The 22,035-nt window shown below is 48.4% G+C and overlaps 1 protein-coding gene and 1 non-coding gene across 2 annotated transcripts; both read right to left on the bottom strand.

Annotated features, from left to right (window-relative positions):
• Positions 1-8,311: 8,311 nt before the first annotated feature.
• Positions 8,312-8,438, bottom strand: LOC123765690 (small nucleolar RNA SNORD90). The gene has a single exon (XR_006773740.1). It is a non-coding gene; the product is annotated as a small nucleolar RNA SNORD90 (small nucleolar RNA).
• A 1,424-nt stretch (positions 8,439-9,862) lies between these two features.
• LOC138369990 (uncharacterized) lies at positions 9,863-12,628 on the bottom strand. Its single transcript, XM_069333757.1, has one exon. The coding sequence runs from the start codon at positions 12,626-12,628 to the stop codon at positions 9,863-9,865; it is 2,766 nt and encodes a 921-aa protein (XP_069189858.1).
• Positions 12,629-22,035: the final 9,407 nt, after the last annotated feature.

Genomic DNA, 22,035 nt, shown 5'->3' with positions numbered 1-22,035 from the left:
GGTCCAGGACGGACCGAAACGTCGTCGTCCCTTCAACTTCTAGTGTGTGGTCTGGTCAACATACTTCAGCCACGTTATTGTGACTCATCGCCTGCAAGTCAAATACTGATTTATCAGTGAGACTTAAGAGTACTATAAATACTCCCAGGAGTTCAAGTGCTCCCAAGAGCGCAATAATTACTCACCAGAGTACAAGTGCTTACAAGAAACAAAATAACAAACACAAGCAAACAGCAAAGCCTTCTAAACCTGTAGACAATGTTTCACCTAAACCGGAGAATTTTACACATGCTGTAGGCTGGGGGTTATGTTTGGTTTGCCATCAAAAACATTCTTTGTACAAATGTGCTAATTATCGTAATAGAGACACTAGAGTCAGACGACTCAGTTACACAGATGTACTAGGTGTCTCAAAACACATAATACTAATAGCTGTGAAACCCCACTGAACACCTGCAATAGGTGTAGAAGCGGCAAACATCGTGCTGCACTGTGCAAATTTGTCAAATCAAATTATTCCAACCCTAGGGTAGGAGGTAGAGAATCTACACAAGTACAGTACTGCAAGGTGCGAGAAATTTACAGCATAATAACACCAGCATCTGAAGTTGATGCAATATTGCCCACTGCCTAACTTCAAGTAAAGAATAAAGAGGCCAAGATCGTCACTCGTTGCCTATTCGATCAAGGGTCCCAGAAAACTTTCATTACTCAGAGAGCTGCAGAGGAACTTAAATTAAGGCCAATCACTATTGTGGTTGGTGTTGTTGTTGATCCTTCTATATGGACAACCCAACCCAAAACTCGGTAGAGTGCTTATACTTCACTTGGAGATCACCCTGGGCGCTTGTGGCCCTTGGAGAGGGGATCAACGTCACACGTTTAAGGGATGCGACTCCAATACTTAGCCTCGTTGTCACGTGCACACACCCACCCGAGCCGCTGTGACTCCCCACTCTCTCCTTAGGTGATATGATCTCCTCAATCCCCTTTGTTTTAGTGATTGTTCTGTTCTACCCTGTCCACAGCGGTGGTTCTTGGTTCTTTCTCTCTCTCCTTCTTTCCTACTTCCTGGGAAGCCTCACTAGGACAAGGGCAAACACCAGCAAATTTGAATACATTTACTGGACAAAGCACATACACAATACATCCACACATATAATAATAATAATAATGAATCCTACACTCTATACTATTTCAGTCAGGTTGCACTCCAACACCATCAGAACTCTATCATCTGCTTATCAAGTGGTATTCTATCTCCTGATTCACCACCTAATACTACCAACCTCCTCAAGTAGGTCAAGTCTTATAACACAATGTTGCACTATCAGCAAGATAATATATATCTATAAACATGTGCAAGGAAAACCAGCGTATAAATGCTGTAACATAAATATTAGTATAAATGTTCCTTGATACACAACAATGATCAATCGATCACCCTATCAGTCCTAGAACACATATGTATGTCTCTGCAGGTAATACAGTCATCGACTGTAACTCTATACTTCAGTATAAGTACTCCTTGGCACAAAAATGACAAACAATCACTCACCTTTCACTGTGTCTTGCACGATAATGACAACCAAACACTCTACCAACTCCCTACAAGTAATCAACCAGAACTTCCCTTCCATCCCTTCCACATCTGGAAGCTCACTACCCTGATATCTTCAGCTTCTTCCGGGTTTGTCTAGCAGGACCCTCCGCAGCTCCTCCAGGCTGCTGCACCTTGAGCAACAGTGGTGCATCATCACTTCTACCAGGGTCCTCCACAGCGCTCCTGGCTGCTACACCATGAAGTCTTCCTTGATCAACAATGGTTCTTCACCACTGGTATCACAAAAGCATGTAAACTCTTCTCCACTGCTTCTTCTCTTGACCTCACAGCTTGAGTTCCAACTCTTCACTATAGGGTCTGCTCTTCCACAGAGCTCAGTATTTCTTCAATACCCTTGGAGTTCCTTCCATTCACTGAATCCTCCCCTACTGGCTTCGAAGTTCTCTCGGCAACTCCTTCCAAAGACAAACCTGCAACCCATTGACACGCCAATAAAAACGTTTCCCCTTAAACACATAAACGAAAATAACCACACAATATGTTCGCACCTAACATCTCTTTGCTCTCTACATACTGTGAGAGCAAAGAGCAAATACTGTGAGAGCAAATACTCCCCCATTTGGGCCGGTCCATGCTCCGCCTTGCCAGGCGGGCGTGGTGGCTCTAGGCGGTCGACGGGAGAGGATATGCTGCTCGTCCCTCCAGCTGTCTCTCTCATCTCCGTCCTCTTATTTAGGCTTCCTGCCTTACCAAAACATGTTTAACGTATCAATAAACATTCGCTAGCACACGATCAATTACCGGCAATCACTGTAAACTGGCTAAATTTGGGCTTACCACAATAAGGTCTCATGCAGGGCGCTCTCCGACGGGGCGGCGACACTGTGGGTACCTCAGGCTACACACAGAACTGCCTTAACTGTCCCTTCAACACTTTCTGCAGTTCCTGACTTGAGCTGCCACGCCTCTTAACTAATTCCTCAGTCGAGACGTCTGTCCACTTCCTTCCTTTTGAGGGGTATATCAACTAGGGATTCTCTCTAACAGGGGCAAACACAGAATGCGGCTTTCCCTCGCGATTTCTTCAGCTCAAGTGGTTCAAGCTCCTCTCAAGCGAGCCTCACGCCTCCAGCAAATTATCCACATCTCATAACCAGTCACTTATCTATTTTCTTAATCACTGCCCATATTCTTACATTGTTTAGCGAATTTACCCAATTATTTCATGTATGTATCTTCATGTCTGTATATCTCCGACCTCCTAGGCAGGTCAGACTTAATAGAATAATTCTCAAAGGCAAGACTCGTTTTTCGGCTGCCTGGGATCATAACATCACACAGGTGAAATTAAACCTGTCAGGGTTCATGATAAATAGAGGACCCCAAGAATATACAGTAGTACAACCGCTCGTACGTCTAGGCGAATATGTCAGGCCTGTCCAGGCCATAGTGGTAGATCAAATCCCATTTTTCCTAAATATTAAGGGTCTAGGGTACACATCCAATTTCCTACAGAATAATGGAATTGAATTGGCTGACAACCAGTCTATATCTGACCGCCTCACCAGTGTGAATCTATTAGTAGGAGCAGACTAATATTACCAGTTTATTACTGGTCATGTTAAACAACAGGGCATGAATTTGCTTTAATCTACAGGTGGCTACCTACTTACAGGTAAAGTTCTAAAACTGAAGACGCCTATGCCTGCTAACAACAATGTTAATAGAAATTAATCAGCAGTAAATTAATTCTCCAGAAACAAGCATAAAGGAGAAACCCAGCTGAGTATTAAATCCAGATTGAGTCTGGAACAATTAATATTCGCCGAGATGTTTCTATGAATCTCACTGGACAATCAGTGGTCCGCAGCCTAAACAGGTGCATGTTACAGCGACCAAGCCTCCGACCCCACTGTAGACTCAGAATTATTCTCGACAGTAATAATTGACCACACTCAATATTAATAAAATGAGGCTAGGAAATTCTAGTACCCAATGAATCTAGCAGTATCATGAAGTCATCAAGAAACTTCCATACCTGCAAATTTACCAGGACCAAGGTTCAAATTAATCTAGTGCTTTAGGTCTGCCATGAAAACCTTATATTAGTCTTGACCAGACTACTTCATTTAATCAAAGTTTTCTGCACTAGGATTCGAGTGTTTTACCTGATGAAATATCTCCTGCAGTGTTGCTTTAGTTTTGCTTGGGCATTTCTTCTTTCTCGCTTCTGCCCTTAAGCACTCTTAGAAACATTTTGAAGAAACCAACACAAGCAAGATTGTTGACCAGACCACACACTAGAGGACGACGACGTTTCGGTCGATCCTGGAGCATTTTCAAATCCATTGTGGTCGTCTGGTCGTCCAGTCGTCCTGGACCATCCACAATCGACTTGAGAATGGTCCAGGACGGACCGAAACGTCGTCGTCCCTTTACCTTTTAGTGTGTGGTATGGTCAACATTCTTCAGCCACGTTATTGTGACTCATCGCCATCACAAGCAAGATTGAAAATTTGCAAATCTGTTAGTGAACCTATAACAGAGAACTTTAAACCGTGAAACGTGTGAGATTTTTTTTCTTTGACAGGTTATCAAAAGAATTAAGTCCTATTGATGTTACGTTAATCGTAACTACCTCGCAAGAGAGGCAGACCTTAAACAGCAAGAGCTGCCAGTGGCAGATATTTAATCTTAAAGCCTTAGATCATAGGACCGCGGGAGCAAACTGCCAGGCGAAACCACTCGGGTAACACCTGTCACTTAGGTCGCTGGCTCCTCCTAGTTTGACAACTAATAAAGGGTAGCCGACGGATTCTCACTTCTTATTTATAGAAGTGTGGTGCTGTGCAATGGACTCGAGCTTTAGATACAGACTTAATATGAACATAAGCAGTCAAAGCGTTGCAGAACATGAAATTTGGGGCAGTAATATTGGAAGGTTTGACTTAAACGACCGTTTTCTATAACAAAACAATTTATTCACAAAACAAGACTAAAACTACTACACAGAGACTTTACGTTACTTTACTGTCACTCCAGTGGCACATTAAAGGACAGCTAATCAACAGCCTGATGGACCCACGGTATCCTTATCCCGTCGTCGCTGACTGACTAATGACACTAACTGAACACAGTGGTGCCCACTGGTGACGCAAGCTTGCAATCAACATTGTCACGGCTTCACGGTGATCAATACTATAATCACAAAAACTTGACTGGCGCTCACTGCCCTCAACGAGGTGCCAAGTAACAAGGCGGTTAATCCAAGAATGATAACCCTTATAAAAAATCTTACGTTAACACTTGTCTCTCAGGACAATCAAAAACAAAAGTTACTCTAATTGAATTTAAACAATTACGTTAATACACACGTGTCTCAACGACACTTAAATGGCAGCAATAACTCGTACATCAATTAATTACATCAACTTGAAAGTCAAGCATTCGGTGAGTAATTCCCAATTAATTACTGAATACAACAGCCTATTAATTCAGACGAGTATTGACAAAACCTACTGTCTCTCAACTGACATTTTACTTCCGGTCTTACGACAAGATTACCTTAATGAGGGTAGACTACTGTACCACACACAAGGTTCCAACACACTCCGTGTAAACAACAACATCAACACCTGGTGAATTCACTAAGTGGCGGTTACTTATTATATTTAATTAGCTACGAGTGCTTAATCACCCTGTCCGCAGACAGAGCTGATCAGTCCAACGAATTACAGCAGCTTGAATAGTCAAGTACCACTCCCACACCACTAAGGAGTCCACCTGGCGCTGCCGTGGGGTACAGACGTGTCGTCTGGCCGCTGGTAGTTTGGGGTGTTCGCTGTCTTCGTCACCAGGGGGTGTGGGCGTCTCTGCCCCCCCCCCTGCTGTTGTTGCTGGCTGCGTGTTGACGTGGTGAGCTTGCCATGGGTGGTCCCCTTCCTCCTGTTAAGTGCGTGAACTCTGTGGGCTTGGAGTTCAATGGTCGTGCTGGATATGCGGCTATTGAAATGGTCATGTGCGACATGCTCCGTGTCCCTGTGATGGCCGTTTACGGTATTGAGCTTGTAACTGATCACCGGGTTGTCATCAAGTTCGTGACGGAGGAGGAGTACCGTGATTTTCTCCGTCGTTACGAGGGACGTTCGTTGTCGCTGCCGGGTGGTGCCGGCTCTGTATCCATCTCGGACCGTAGTGGTGCACTGATGTATGTCAGTGTGCATGGGGCGCCCCTGGAGTTTCCCGAGGACGTTCTCCGGCGTTACTTTCAGCGGTTTGGAGCGGTCATCAGTGTGCGGGTCAACACGCACTCCTCTGGAAGGTATGCAGGTAGGCGGACGAACATTCGCACCCTGGGGATGCGCCTGCGGTCGGATATTCCATCTTCGGTCCGGCTTCTGGGGTACTACGTCCGGGTATACTATGCCCGGCAGCCTCGTACCTGTTTCCGGTGTGGCCTGTTGGGGCATCAGGCTGCCGGGTGCGATGCAGCCCCAGTTGCTCAAGTCAACTTGTTCCGGGAAGAGGATTTCCCGCCGCTCCCTCTGGACGAGGACTCCGGGGGTGAGGAGGTGAGCGTCCCGCTCGTTCCTGAAGCTCCCCCTGCGTCGCCCGACGTTCCCCCGGTTGTCATCGACCCTCCTCCGGATGTTGTGGTGCCGTCGGATGCTACTCCTGCTCCTGTCACTGTTGCTCCCGTGGACCTTCCTGTTGCTCCCTGTGAGGCATCGCCGTGTGCACACCCGACTTCAGCTGCTGCGCCTGACCCTGCATCCTCGCCTCGGGTCCCGGCTGTGCTGGGTGCTGGGGTGGCTGTGGAGGCCCCTGATGTGTGTGGTCCAGTTCCCCCTGTGGTCGAGGCTGCTGCTGTTCTGCGGCGGGCGTCAGTTCGTCCGGTTAGTGGGGCCCGTGTTTCTGAGTCAGCTTCCGGCTCTGACGATCTCAAGCAGGTGCCCAGACGTTCCCGGCGTTCGTCGTCTGCCTGGGCTAATGTTGGGGAATTTAGTGACTGTGGGTCTTCAGGTGTGGATGGAGTGGTTCCGGATGCGTCGCTGGCTCCGCAGTTAGTGGTGGCAGAAGTCCATGTGCCTGCTGACGTTGGTGCCTGATGTTTCTTCTCCACCGGGGGCCTCTCCGCGGTGGAGCGTGGTGGCCTCCGCTGCCAGGGATGAAGGGGTTGGGCATGGCCTGGTGGTGACCTTGCGGAAGGATGTGCGCGGTTCGGTATCCCAGCGGTCGGCCTGTGGTGTGCCCGTGGACGCTGGTGCCCCTGTGGTGGTGCCTTCTGTCCGGCTCCCTCCTCTGAGGATGTCCGTTGGGGACTTGGGGACTGTGTTACCGGAGTCTGTGATGCCATTGGGTCACTGGGCGCGGATTGCTCTGTTACCGATCTGCGAGGAGGCGCTGGAGTTCCATTGGTGTGGGAGCGTGTGCCGGTCACTCGCATCAGGAGTGATACCATTTGGGTGCCCTGTTTGAGGGTGTTTGTTGCCAATGTCCCGGATGATATGGCGTCCCCGGTGGATGGTCAGAGCCCTTGGCAGTGGTTACGATGGGAGGCGTTCCATGTACAATTCCCTCGGGATGTGTTTCCGGGCAAGTATGTCTGATGATTTTCTACTTTTGTGCTTAATTTTGTGCTGTGTGCTCTTCTGGCTATTTGTTTGCCTTTCGGTAGTTTCTGCCCGTGACTCTCCCTTTGTTTGTGGCGAGGCGGGTGGTTTGGTGTGTGTGTTAGTCTTCATGTATTTCTGTTGTGTTGTTACGGTGCCCTATGTGTTTTATTTTATGCTTACGTGTTGTGTTTGTCTTTTATTTGTAATTTTTTTTTTATATTTTTTTGTTTGTTATTGGCTGGTTGTGTGGTGTGCTATTTTATTGTCTGTTTTTATTATATTTCATTTTGTTCATACTGTTGTGCTTTGTTGTCGGTCCTTCAGGCCGGCGCTTCTGTTTTGTTTCATTCTGCTAAAATGTTTTAACTTGTTGCTATGTTCTTGTTTTGCTTGCATTGCATGCTTGTTTGTGATTGTTTTCTGTTTTGTTCTCTATTTTGTAACCTTTTGTGTATTTATTCTGCATTTCCTGTACCCTTTCCAGTTTTGGTACTTGTTGTTCTGTCGGTCCTTCTGGCCGGCGGTTTCTTGTTTTGTTCTGTTATGTTTCTAATTTTATGTTTTATTGTAATTTAAATCGCATGCTTGCATGTAAAAAAAAAAAATACAAAAAAAAATTGCAGCAGCTTAATTACAGCGCAATTGACTCCGATCATAACAGACCGTCAACCCCTTACGTTAATCAATCAATTAATGACAGCTCGTTAAATCGTTAACACTACGTTAGTCTTCACTTGACAATTCCTCCACTGCGTGAATTTCACTGTGACTGTTGCCTTTACACGTCCCGACGTTAATCACAACAATGTTCAACGAACAAGTGACCTCGTTAAGTAAATCGTGACCCCCGGTGACGTTAACTGACTTCAATTCTCACGGAATCCTTCACGGTACACAACGCCTTCCACCAAGGACAATTTGTCTACGGTTTACACACGGTACATCACAGTACAACACAGTACATCCTTGCCACTCACGGCAAAACTTGTAAATGACTTCCCCCAGTAAATTATCCACCAATAATTCACACTTTACCACAACACAAGAGTAAAATTTATAACCAAGGGAAATCTCCCTGTTACCACTTTCACTGCTGAAAAAGGGAATCAAATTACAGCGATACATACGCGGTACATTTTGACGTGTGTGAAGACACCTAGTGACACATTCAGAGGTAGAGTAAAGCGAGTTATTTGCTTCTATTTTTTCTACCTCTGAATGTGTCACTAGGTGTCTTCACACACGTCAAAATCACAGTTGGGCCCAACCTCAACCTGATGACAGCAAACAGGGTAGACTCACACGTCTCCAATTCCCCTTCACCTCACCAGGTGGTCACAGGGACAGAGGACAGACGGAACACTGGGGGCGAACCCAGCTTCAGAGTTTTATTACCCAAACGGAAACAGTGTACTTACATCAATCCTGCGGGCCCGCAACACTCCCTTTCACACATACACGTCAATCACACTCCCACTGCTGCTGCTGGATGATGACGTAGGCGTCCTCACTTCCTACACGTGGTCAGGTGGAGCACAGGGTCCTAGACCACGGGGTTAGCTCCACACACAGAGACCAGGGTGGCGCGGACACACTGGCTTAGACAGGCCAGGGTGAGCGCACAACAGCAGGGATGCAGTACCACGCCCTTCCACTTGACACGGTACCCCAGGACATGACAGTGCACGGTGTTACACGGTACACGAGACCCGAGACCCGAGACGGAATCCTTCACTGTTCCTCAGAATTAGAACATTTAAGGTTTCTCTCATAACACTGAAACCTTTTCTAGCACGTCTCCCAGCAGTACCTTCAAGCACAGATACGATAGACGGCGGATGTCACTTTCGTAGCCCGATAATTAACGCCTCACTCAGTCCAGTTGTTCTAAGATGGCGTCCCACAATTACGCAGCTAGATGACAAGTTCACACGGTTCGGTACAAGCACCTTTCCGATTACTGGATTCTTACGCACGGCACACGGAAAGATAGCAAGATGATAGGCGTGACTTTAGTAACGTTGCAGGCGGTATTTCCCGATGCTTGGCCTAGCACGGGAAATTACAACCTCCTCTAGCAACGTTCTAGGTAAGAATGTCTTTTCCCGCCAACACTATGCCTGGGGTACCATGCGGTACCCCTCAGCGTCTTGGCCAATCACGGTTCAGCATTTCTGAGGTCCAGTAGCCTTGGCCAATGGCGTACCTGCCTCATGACGCTACCCCCTCTCACACGAGGTGGACTCGTGATAGGGGGGGTGGTCTACGGCCGTTAACCCCCCATACCTCCCTATCTACACTTGACTTGTACAAAATTTCCCTGAAATCAACTCCCTCCTGTAATTTCCTTCAGACCTGATACGGCGATCAGAATGACATCAATGGCTAGCAAATGTCATGGGCTGTCCAACGACACCCAACACGACTGTGGAAAAGTTATATTCAGAAAGTTGAATCACGGTGCACATCACTGATGCACTATGCAATTTCGTACATAATTCAGTGCACGAGAGAGCAGGAAAAATATGTCTCCTGACATCAACCTCCCACTAAGGGTTTATTTCACTGGAAGCGAAAAACACCCCACCATTTTACCAGCTCGATGGTGCACTGTGCACGAGCTGTCACACACACTTTGACAGCTCACTTCTGGCTGGGTAGTGGTGGGTGGAGACTCCGTTTTCTATGCGTCGTCGCCCTGAGAGACTTGGGGTGACTCCTCCAGTTCGTCCTGGGTAGTGTTACCTGACTTAGGCGCAGAGTGCTCGGCTCCAGGGCCAGGCTCTAGGCGGCTCGACGCCTCGAAGCTAGGCTGAACCCCAAGCTCTGCAGCTCCGGCTTCAGTCTGTGTCATACCGGACACACCAGCAACACCCTGGGATGGACTACCCGGAGAGGCACTATTTTCACTCTCCTCCGACCTTGATGACGCATCATCACGTTCCTCATAGCGTTTTAACATGTTAACATGGTACTTCTTATTGACCCCCCTTACGCATACGACGTAGGTCAATGAGTGAATGCACTCAGTGATGGTGAAGGGTCCCTTCCACTGCAGCAGGAGCTTGTTCCTGCTTGTAGGGAGGAGTAGGAGTACTTTATCTCCCACCTTAAACTTCCTCTCCCTGGCCTTCTGGTCGTACCTGCTCTTCTGGTACTCCTTAGCCTTGGCGAGTTCCTTCCTGGCCAACTTACACGTCTCTTCTAGACGGTTCCTCAAATCTATGACGTACTCATACGTCGTCTTGGTTTCTGGGGTACAGTCTTCCCCCTCCCATAGATTCTTCAACACATGCAGCGGTCCCTTTACCGTGCGACCATACAGGAGATTGAACGGTGTGAACCGGGTACTTGCCTGGGGTACTTCCCTGTAGGCAAACAGTAACGGGTTAATGTACCTTGGCCACTCCTTGGGTTGCTCTATGCACATCTTCCTGAGCATTCTCTTTAGGGTACCATTAAACCGTTCCACCAACCCATTTCCCATAGCATGATAAGATGTGGTGAATGATGGCTGCAACATGAGTAGCCTAGCTACTTCCGCCATCATCTCACTGGTGAACTGTGCCCCCCTGTCGCTGTGTATCTTCTCCGGTATACCTAAGCGACTGAAGAATCCAACCAATGCTTCCGCCACTGTGACGGTCTCGATATTCTTCAAAGGTGCTGCCTCTGGATACCGAGTAGCATGATCTACCATGGTCAGGATATATCTACTGCCGTCTGATGCCCTCGGCTCAATCGGCCCAATTATATCTACACTGACCATCTTAAATGGTTGATCAATGATGGGGAAAGGCTTCAGCTTCCCTGGCTGCACCTTACCTCTGTCAGCGGTGCGTTGACTGGCGTCACACGACCGAGTGTACCGCTGTACGTCCCCAGTCATCCCTGGCCAATAGAACGATGACTGAATTCGTTCACTGGTCTTAGCATGTCCCATGTGACCCCCCATTACTCCCTCATGACCGAGAGTAAACACAGCTAGGCGATGCTCTTTGGGGACCAGTAATTGTTCCCAAGTGTCCTGGGGTGTTTCCACCCTGCGCACCAGCTTACCCTTAACCTCCAAGTACTTATACCTGCGCTTATTCATGGTGAAGACCCTACCCTCTGCGGCATGTTCTCTCATCTTCCTGAGTGTGGGGTCTCTCCTTTGGGCTTCCTGGAATTCTTTAGCGCTTACTCCTTTCAAAGAATGTAGTTTCAGCGGTTTGACCACTTTGGTGGGTTGCGCACTCGTTGCGCGTGTGGTCACCGCGGCTACTAAAGCCTTGTTCCCCCTGGGAGCAGCAGTGACACCTACAGTCACCAGGGGTTTTCCCCCTCTCCTCTTATGTACCTCCGAGGCGGTGACCCTTGCCCACCCCCGGGGTTGGCGGGGTCTGGCTGGATCAGCTGATCGAGCCCCCACCCACCTCCTTGAGTTTCTTCCCGTTTTCTGTTGGCGGAAAGGAGCAGGCTTTCCCCGTTTTCCTTGCGCCTGCTGCCTCAGTTCCTTAGCCGGGGAGGCGGCTATGGCCTGGCTACCAGCTGACTGGCGCGTGACGTCACCTCCAGCTGGTGTGGGTCCCGTTCTCTGTGAGTCACTTCCACAGGACCGACTCTTACTATTTGACACTCCAGGGGCGTTTCCCAACAACAACCCGTATACAGCGTCTTTGCATTTCACCGCTCGTATTTTACCTTTTACATATGGTGTGTCAACAATCAGGGATACCTCGATCTTATCTATCTGTGTACCATCAGGGTATCTTACATGAATGGTTCTGCCTGTCTCGTTCCCAGGCTCGACAAGGCTCTCTCGGACCATATGAGTGGTAGCTCCCCTGTCTCGAAAGACCTTGGTCCATTTACCATTAACTAAACCTCTTGCTGTTTCCAGGGTGTGCTCCAGAGGATCACCTCCCTCGTGGGCACCCAGACCAGCAATCTGTGCGTGTGTTTCCCCCTTTTCTGCACGCCTGCCCTTCTTACACTGAGCTGCCTTGTGACCTGGCTGGCCGCAAGTAAAACAGCGGGGTCCACTGACCTTGTGTGGCTTATGGCTTACTCTAGACTTACTCTCTTTAGGCCTAGCCCCGCTCCCTGAGGCTTGGTCATGACGTCGGTTCTCAGATGAACCTCCCTGTCTAGGTCTGTGTGACTCAGCCCACCTGTCGGCACATTCTGCCATCTCATTTTCCTTGAGTTTAGCACGGAGCGCAGGTTCTACTGCCTCCAAGAACTGTTCTCTAGTCATCAGCTCAAACAACGTATTGTCTTCCGGAACGACGGCGTTGTTCAACTCAAAATAGCGCTTGAGGCTCGACTCTAGCCTCTGCAACATGGCCCGGTACGTCTTCCCTTGACGCACTCTAATCTGACGTAATGCCCTCATCATTCCATCGGTCGAAATACCATAGCCTTTCATTAAGACTCGCTTCAGGGCATCATAATCGTTGCACATGGGAGTTCCCAAACCCTGGTATATACTTAATGCCCTTCCCTTCAACAATGAAGCTAGCGCTTGGGCCCAAGTTGACGTACTCCACTTCCCTTCCGTTGCTCCGTGTTCGAAGCGGTCAATGTATGCATCCATTCAATCCACTTGCTCATCGAAGGCTATATGATTAGGCATTTTTATCTTAACAACTGGCCCCTCTGGGCCGTGCTCTGTGGGTTGGGTTTGGCTTCCCTTCCCAGCTGTGGATTGCACCTTTGCAATCTCCAACTGGTTCTCTCTCTCCTGATGGGTATTCCACATTTTCATCACGAACTTAGACATCCCAGTTGCTGAGAGACCCATTAACCTAGCTTGTTCTCGCAGCATGTCTAAAGTGAATCCCGCCTGGGGTTGTACAGTCCCCATTCTGGCCGGCGATTCCTGCATCAACCTGCCTGCTGATGCAACATTACCTTCCGCGAAGGTTTCTATTGGAATTCTTTGGTGAGGGCGCGACCTCCCACTAAGATCCTGAGGCGTACTACTTCCACCTCCTACCACATCTATTACACGAAAGTCGGCTAGGGGATTTTCCTCATCCTCTAAATCACTTCCCGGCGTTTCGTTCGCTGAAGCGTGACTAGCGTTATGCTTTTCAGGTGACACTTCTCTCTCTGACGTGTCCCTAGTGTCATGGAGTCCTGGCAACTCCTGACCGACCCATGCCTGGCATACCCGCTGCACCCAGGCCCTGTGTCCCATCACGTACTGACTGCATTCCTCCTCCGTCCTACCACCCGCATCATCTGGCATCCTGCCATAGACAGTCACATACAGATACACGTACTCTTTCCTGTAATCCACAGACATATTGACAGTGTGTGTTGGTGTGTGTACCTACTTGTGACAACTGTGACAACACACCCCCAACAATACTGTTCCACAATGTTCTGCAATTTGAGACTTTTTACTTTAATGATCAAAACCCCGTGCATGGGCTCGAACCCAAGTGACACAGCCCCACGTTGGGCGCCAGAACTGTGAGATTTTTTTTCTTTGACAGGTTATCAAAAGAATTAAGTCCTATTGATGTTACATTAATCGTAACTACCTCGCAAGAGAGGCAGACCTTAAACAGCAAGAGCTGCCAGTGGCAGATATTTAATCTTAAAGCCTAAGATCATAGGACCGCGGGAGCAAACTGCCAGGCTACACCACACGGGTAACACCTGTCACTTAGGTCGCTGGCTCCTCCTAGTTTGACAACTAATAAAGGGTAGCCGACGGATTCTCACTTCTTATTTATAGAAGTGTGGTGCTGTGCAATGGACTCGAGCTTTAGATACAGACTTGATATGAACATAAGCAGGCAAAGCGTTGCAGAACATGAAATGTGGGGCAGTAATATTGGAAGGTTTGACGTAAACGACCGTTTTCTATAACAAAACAATTTATTCACAAAACAAGACTAAAACTACTACACAGTAATTTACGTTACTTTACTGTCACTCCAGTGGCACATTAAAGGACAGCTAATCAACAGCCTGATGGACCCACGGTATCCTTATCCCGTCGTCGCTGACTGACTAATGACACTAACTGAACACAGTGGTGCCCACTGGTGACGCAAGCTTGCAATCAACATTGTCACGCCTTCACGGTGATCAATACTATAATCACAAAAACTTGACTGGCGCTCGCTGCCCTCAACGAGGTACCAAGTAACAAGGCGGTTAATCCAAGAATGGTAACCCCTTATAAAAAATCTTACGTTAACACTTGTCTCTCAGGACAATCAAAAACAAAAGTTACTCTAATTGAATTTAAACAATTTCGTTAATACACACGTGTCTCAACGGCACTTAAATGGCAGCAATAACTCGTACATCAATTAATTACATCAACTTGAAAGTCAAGCATTCGGTGAGTAATTCCCAATTAATTACTGAATACAACAGCCTATTAATTCAGACGAGTATTGACAAAGCCTACTGTCTCTCAACTGACATTTAACTTCCGGTCTTACGACAAGATTACCTTAACGAGGGTAGACAACTGTACCACACACAAGGTTCCAACACACTCCGTGTAAACAACAACATCAACACCTGGTGAATTCACTAAGTGGCGGTTACTAATTATCTTTAATTAGCTACGAGTGCTTAATCACCCTGTCCGCAGACAGAGCTGATCAGTCCAACGAATTACAGCAGCTTAATTACTGCGCAATTGACTCCGATCATAACAGACCGTCAACCCCTTACGTTAATCAATCAATTAACGACAGCTCGTTAAATCGTTAACACTACGTTAGTCTTCACTTGACAATTCCTCCACTGCGTGAACTTCACTGTGACTGTTGCCTTTACACGTCCCTACGTTAATCAAAACAATGTTCAATGAACAAGTTACCTCGTTAAGTAAATCGTGACCCCCGGTGACGTTAACTGACTTTAATTCTCACGGAATCCTTCACGGTACACAACGCCTTCCACCAAGGACAATTTGTCTACGGTTTACACACGGTACAACACAGTACATCACAGTACAACACAGAACATCCTTGCCACTCACGGCAAAACTTGTAAATGACTTCCCCCAGTAAATTACCCATCAATAATTCACACTTTACCACAACACAACAGTAAAATTTATAACCAAGGGAAATCTCCCTGTTACCACTTTCACTGCTGAAAAAGGGAATCAAATTACAGTGATACATACGCGGCACATAGAAAAAATAGAAGCAAATAACTCACTTTACTCTACCTCTGAATGTGTCACTAGGTGTCTTCACACACGTCAAAATCACAGTTGGGCCCAACCTCAACTTGATGACGGCAAACAGGGTAGACTCACACGTCTCCAATTCCCCTTCACCTCACCAGGTGGTCACAGGGACAGAGGACAGACGGAACACTGGGGGCGAACCCAGCTTCAGAGTTTTATTACCCAAACGGAAACAGTGTACTTACATCAATCCTGCGGGCCCGCAACACTCCCTTTCACACATACACGTCAATCACACTCCCACTGCTGCTGCTGGATGATGACGTAGGCGTCCTCACTTCCTACACGTGGTCAGGTGGAGCACAGGGTCCTAGACCACGGGGTTAGCTCCACACACAGAGACCAGGGTGGCGCGGACACACCGGCTTAGACAGGCCAGGGTGAGCGCACAACAGCAGGGATGCGGTACCACGCACCTTCCACTTGACACGGTACCCCAGGATACGACGGTACACGGTGTTACACTGTACACGAGACCCGAGACGGAGTCCTTCACTGTTCCTCAGAATTAGAACATTTAAGGTTTCTCTCATAACACTGAAACCTTCTCTAGCACGTTTCCCAGCAGTACCTTCAAGCACAGATACGATAGACGGCGGATGTCACTTTCGTAGCCCGATAATTAACACCTCACTCAGTCCAGTTGCTCTAAGATGGCGTCCCACAATTACGCGGCTAGATGACAAGTTCACACGGTTCGGTACAAGCACCTTTCCAATTACCGGATTCTTACGCACGGCACACGGAAAGATAGCAAGATGATAAGCATGACTTTAGTAACGTTGCAGGCGGTATTTCCCGATGCTTGGCCTAGCACGGGAAATTACAACCTCCTCTAGCAACGTTCTAGGTAAGAATGTCTTTTCCCGCCAACACTATGCCTGGGGTACCATGCGGTACCCCTCAGTGTCTTGGCCAATCACGGTTCAGCATTTCTGAGGCCCAGTAGCCTTGGCCAATGGCGTACCTGCCTCATGACGCTACCCCCTCTCACACGAGGTGGACACGTGATAGGGGGGGTGGTCTACGGCCGTTAACCCCCCATACCTCCCTCTCACACGAGGTGGCAACCCGTTCTCGCAAATTTAATAAGTCAATATTGACTTATTAAATATGTGCATAGGTGACATACTTAACATAATAGATACCCATAAAAGATTCATAGAAAACACCAACCTTACCTAACCTACTTAGTATGTTAACATAAGCATCTTATTGCTTCGTAATTACAATTATTACCTAACCTATAATAGGTATAGGTTAAGTAATAATTGTAATTACGAAGCAATAAGATGCTTATCTTAAGATACTAACAAGGTTAGGTAAGGTCGGTGTTTTCTATGAATCGTTTTAAGGGTATCTATTATGTTTAGTATATCACCTATGCACGTAGTTAATAAGTCAATATTGACTTTACGAATTTGCGAGAACGGGTTGGAGGTGGACACGTGATAGGGGGGGGGGTGTGGTCTACGGCCGTTAACCCCCCATACCTCCCTCTCTACACTTGACTTGTACAAAATTTCCCTGAAATCAACTCCTTCCTGTAATTTCCTTCACAGTCCTGATACACCGATCAGAATGACATCAATGGCTAGCAAATGTCATGGGCTGTCCAACGACACCCAAAACGACTGTGGAAAAGTTATATTCAGAAAGTTGAATCACGGTGCACATCACTGGTGCACTATGCAATTTCGTACATAATTCAGTGCACGAGAGAGCAGGAAAAATATGTCTCCTGACAAAACGTATAGGTTGGGATAATCCGTTACAAATTCCTTTCCAAGCAAGATTGGTCGTAGTAAGATTTTTAATTCATTAACATTAAACTTTAAGTTACTTGAACTTAACATGCTTAATACGAGCAGACATTACTGCTCACACTTGAATCTTTAATAGATTCTGTGCTTAGCTATCCCTCAAGAAGGATCCCGCACTTATACAACCAGAATAAAATGAGTAGACTCAACTGCTCACCAATGAATTAACGTGATAATTAGAGTTCCCCAAGCTAATTCAAGCACATTGTTGCTCACCATGATAATTTGAGCCCGTAATTGCTCACCATGATATTTCAAGCGCATTGTTGTTCCCTATGATAATTCGAGTGCATTACCGTTCGCCGTGATAATTTGAGCCCATTATTGCTCCCCACGATAATTTGAGCCCATTATTGCTCCCCACGATAATTTGAGCCCATTATTGCTCCCCACGATAATTTGAACACCTAATGCTCACCATGATATTTGAATCCCTAATTGCTCCCCATGTTAACTCGAGCACATTGTTGCTCACCATGATCATTCGACCCCTTTGTTGCTCACCATCATCTCGAACATATTATTGTTTACCATCATCATACGAGCACATTATTACTCACCGCCATAATTCGAGCCCTTATTGCTCACCACGATAATTCGAGCCTTAATTGCTCACCACGATAATTCGAGTCCTTATTGCTCATCACTATAATCCGAGCCCTTATTGCTCACCGTGATACTTAGAGTCCATCTTGCTTATTATGATAACCTGTGCAACTGTTATTGCTCACCATGGTAACCTGTGCAACTATTATTGCTCACCATTACAACCTGAGCAACTATTACTGCTCACAAGGCTCCTGAGCTACCGTGCAGTGAGGACGTGTCGCCTGCTCGCTCCGGTAGTTTGAGGTGATTGACGTTTTCGCCGGCAGGGGGTGTGGGTGTCTCTACCCTCCCTGCTGTTCCTGGTGGTGTGGACGTGGCGCTTCTACGATGGGCGGCCATCTTCCCCCTGTCGTGAGGGTAAACTCCATCGGATTGGAGTTTACTGGCCGTGCTGGATACCCGCTGGTGGACGTGGTATTGAGTGCCATGCTTCGTGTCCCGGTTGGGGACGTATATGGCATTGAGCTGGTAACTGCTCACTGTGTTGTTGTCAAGTTTGTGGGTGAGGCGATGTACTGTGCTTTCTTACGGAGGTACGAGGGACGTACTTTGCAGCTACAGGACGGCACCGGGTCTGTGACCATTTCAGACCGTAGTGGTGCTGTGACGTATGTCAGTGTTCATGGCGCCCCCATGGAGTTTCTTGAGACTCTCCTCCGGCGATTCTTCCAGAGGTACGGCTCCGTCGTCAGTGTGGGGATGAACTCACTGTCGTCTGGCACGTATTCGGGTGTGAAGACCAACATTCGGACCCTCGGGATGCGACTGAGGTCGGACATACCGTGCTCTGTCCGGCTGTTGGGGTAATATGTGCGTGTGTTTTATGCCCGGCAACCCCGTACTTGCTTCCGGTGTGGCTTGTTGGGGCATCAGGCTGCCGGGTGTACTGCTGATCCGGTCGCTCCTGTGAACTTGTTCCGTGAGGAGGATTTCCCGCCGCTCCCTCTGGAGAAGGACTCCGGGGGTGTGGAGGTGAGCGTCCCGTTCGCTGCTGCGGCTCCCCCAGTGTCACCCGACGTTCCCCCGGTTGTTGCAGACCCTCCTCCGGGTGTTGCGGTGCCGTCAGATGTTCCTCCTGACCATGTCTCTGGCCCTGCCGTTCCCATGGACCTTCCTGGTGGTCCCTGTGGAGCGTCGCCGTCGGCTTCCTCGTCTTCGGCTGTGGACCCTGGCCCTGCGTCCTCCCCTCGGGTTCCTCCTGTGCTGGGTGCTGGGGTGGCTGCGGTTCCTCCTGCTGTGTGTGGTCCGGTTCCCCCTGTGGTAGAGGCTGCTGCCGTTCTGCGACGGGCGTCGGTTCGCCCGGTTCGTGAGGCCAGTGGTTCTGGGTCCGCCTCCGGCTGTGGGGATGTGCGGCCAGTGCCCAAGCAGTCTAGGCGTTCTTCTACTGCTTGGGCTGATGCGGAGAACTACGACGCAGGTGGAGCTTTGGGGGATGATGTGGCGCCTCCGGGTGCTTCGCGTTCTACGACACTGGTGGTGGCTGACGTCCATGTGTCTGCTGTTGAAGATGTTTGTACCTATGATTTACCTCCTGTTCTTTCTCCTGCAGAAGGTTCTCCGCAGTGGGGGGGTGGTCGCTCCTCCTGACGTGGATGGTGAGAGTTTTGGTGCGCGCCGAGGCATCAAGCTGGTACTGAAGAAGGATGCCAAGCGTGGGAGGTCCCGGCAGGAACAACGTCCGGTGGTTGACGCGGAGCTCTGTGAGGCGGCCGAGGAGGCTCCCAGTGCGCTGCCCATTGCCCGGCCTCGTGGGAAGGAGCCCCTCCCTCTCATCTTGGCCTCAGGGGTGGTCGGAGTGGTGGTGTGTGAGCCTTCCTCACCCTCCCTTCCCCCCGCCCTCTGCCTCGTCACCTCTGGTAGTTTCCTCGTTCCCACGTGCCTCATCTGCTGCGCCGGTTCCGTCGTCCCCACTGGATACCTAACGTGTGCTGGAGTCTACCCTTCTGCCTGCTGTGTCTCCTCCTTCTCCGATTCCGGTCTCCTTGAATGGTGGTGGCTTTTTGCCCCGCGTAGTTGAGGCTACTGTTCTGCTGTTGTTTCTTCTGGGGCACCACTTGCTGGGGGTGACAGCTCCGGCGATCAGCGGCCTCTTTTTAAGCGCCGTCGTTCGGCTCGGGATGCGTCATCTCGCCGGACGTGGTCAGAGGAGCGTGATGCGATGGATGATGCTGCTGCGGACGATGCTGCGTTACCTCCTGTGTTGGACACTGTGCCTCCTGCTGGTGGCTCCCCTCAGTTGGCGGTTGCCCCCTGGTGATCGGGAACACGTAGTGGTGTTGTCAAAGGATGTGCGACGGGGGCCTCTGCTCCTGTTCAGATTGGTGGGGGCAATGGGGCGCCTGCGGAGCAACCCTCCGCGGGGCTCGGTGCGGTGCCCGGCGTTGAACAAAGTGCGCGCCCTAGTGGGTGGGCCGGTGTGCGGCCTGCTGTGCGGCCCTGTGACCGGCCTCCTAGGGGAAAACTCTTCCCTATCGTCCTCCCGACCGGAGAGGTGATCGACGGTACTAAAACGGCTATGTGTTTTAAGTCTGATGACCTGGTGCGTCCTGATCCCTGGTGCCCTTCTACCATCTGGCTTCCGCGGGCAAAGAGTTTCTTCATTGGCGTGCCGGATTTGATGCCTCAACCTACTGCGACTCCTGAATGTCCGCTTACTGAAGACGTCGTCGTTGTTTGGAATGCTTATTGCTTACGGTTTCCGACGCGGGAGTACCCGGAGAAGTATGAATGATCAATGTGGTTGGTGTCTGTCTGTGTTGTGCGTGTTGTGTCCCCTGTGCCTGCGTGCACGGGTGGTCCCTGTCTGTGAGTGTGTGGGGTATGGGTGTTTGTTTCTGGCTCCTGCGTTGCCTGTTTTGATGTATTTGCGATTTGTTTTGTGCTTTGCCTTTGTTCTGTATGGATGTTTGTGTTGTGGTTGTGTGCGGGTGTGGGTGAGTGGTATTCTTTATTTCATGTTTTTGCGCGCGCCCAGTGTGTTGGGGTGGCGGGCGTATTGGTGTGGTGTGGTTATGTAAGTTGCTGCTCCGTGTGTTTGTCACTTGGGTTGTGTGTGTGTGATAATTTCTTTGTCCTTGTAACTGCTTTATTCTTTGTACGTATTTTATGCTATTTTTGTTCGTATGTGTATTTTTTTTAATTTCCTCCCCTACTTTTGTTGTAATTTTTGTGTATTTTTTCTTGTTTATTTTTGTTCTTGTACTTATTTCCTTTATTTGTTGTGTATTGTATGCATTCTCTGTCCCATGCTGTTTGTGGGTTTCTTAGCTTGTCTCGTGTGCTTTCCTGTGACCTCTTATAATGTATTTTATGTCTGTTTCATGGTTGCTTTGTTTCATGTTTAAGCGCGATTGTTTGTCTTCATGTGTTGTTTTGCACATGTTCCCTGTTTTTGTACTTTGGTTTTTTATATATCAATAAAAAACTCACTGCTCACAATGAAATTTCATTAAGCTACGTGCTTCGTTAAGTCTCAGGAGGACAATAGTATTGTAGCATAATACCTAAAAACCGAGTAAGACCTACTACTCGCAAATAACTTGTTAGACTAGGTGTTTGTTAGGTCTCTAGACGGCTATAGCACTGTAGCCTAATGCATTCATAAACGAGCAGCTTAACTGCTCACCCAATACCTAGAGTGACACTGCCAAGGATATAGTGAGTTATCACAATTTGCATAGCTCTCTACTTAGGTTTTGGAAAATTAAACTATCTATTTAGGTAGATATTAAGGTACCTCTGACACAGCCGGCTGTCTCCAGCACCACTCACTAACTTTAGCACGGAGCCCTCCACAACAGCTGCTGCTTTTGAGACGTTTGGGATTTGATGATGTTTCCTGTGGTGGTGTAGGGGACAGTTGTGGTGTAGGTGGGTGTGGTGATGGTGGGGACAGTTGTTGTGGTTTAGGTGGTTGTGGTGATGATGGGGGACAGTTTTGGGGGTGTAGGTGGTTGTGATGACTATGGGGACAGTTGTGGTGGTGTTGGTGGGTGTGGTGATGGTGCGGATAAGGGGAAAGGACTGTATCTTATCAGAAAGGTTACTGAAGATGAAGGAAAGGCACGTATGTGAGAAAAAGTGAGAAACTTTGAACTTATGTGAGAAAGTATCAATCACTATAACCACTGGAAATGTCATGTTTAAAACCAATTACAGCAGTTTTCTTGTCACTGAAAGATCCATTAATTTGAAATTAGAAAAAATGAA

Source organism: Procambarus clarkii, chromosome 30, assembly GCF_040958095.1.
Source record: "Procambarus clarkii isolate CNS0578487 chromosome 30, FALCON_Pclarkii_2.0, whole genome shotgun sequence".
Taxonomy (NCBI): domain Eukaryota; kingdom Metazoa; phylum Arthropoda; class Malacostraca; order Decapoda; family Cambaridae; genus Procambarus; species Procambarus clarkii.
The sequence above is the reverse complement of the archived record's forward strand: the minus strand, read 5'-3'. Positions and strand labels throughout refer to the sequence as shown.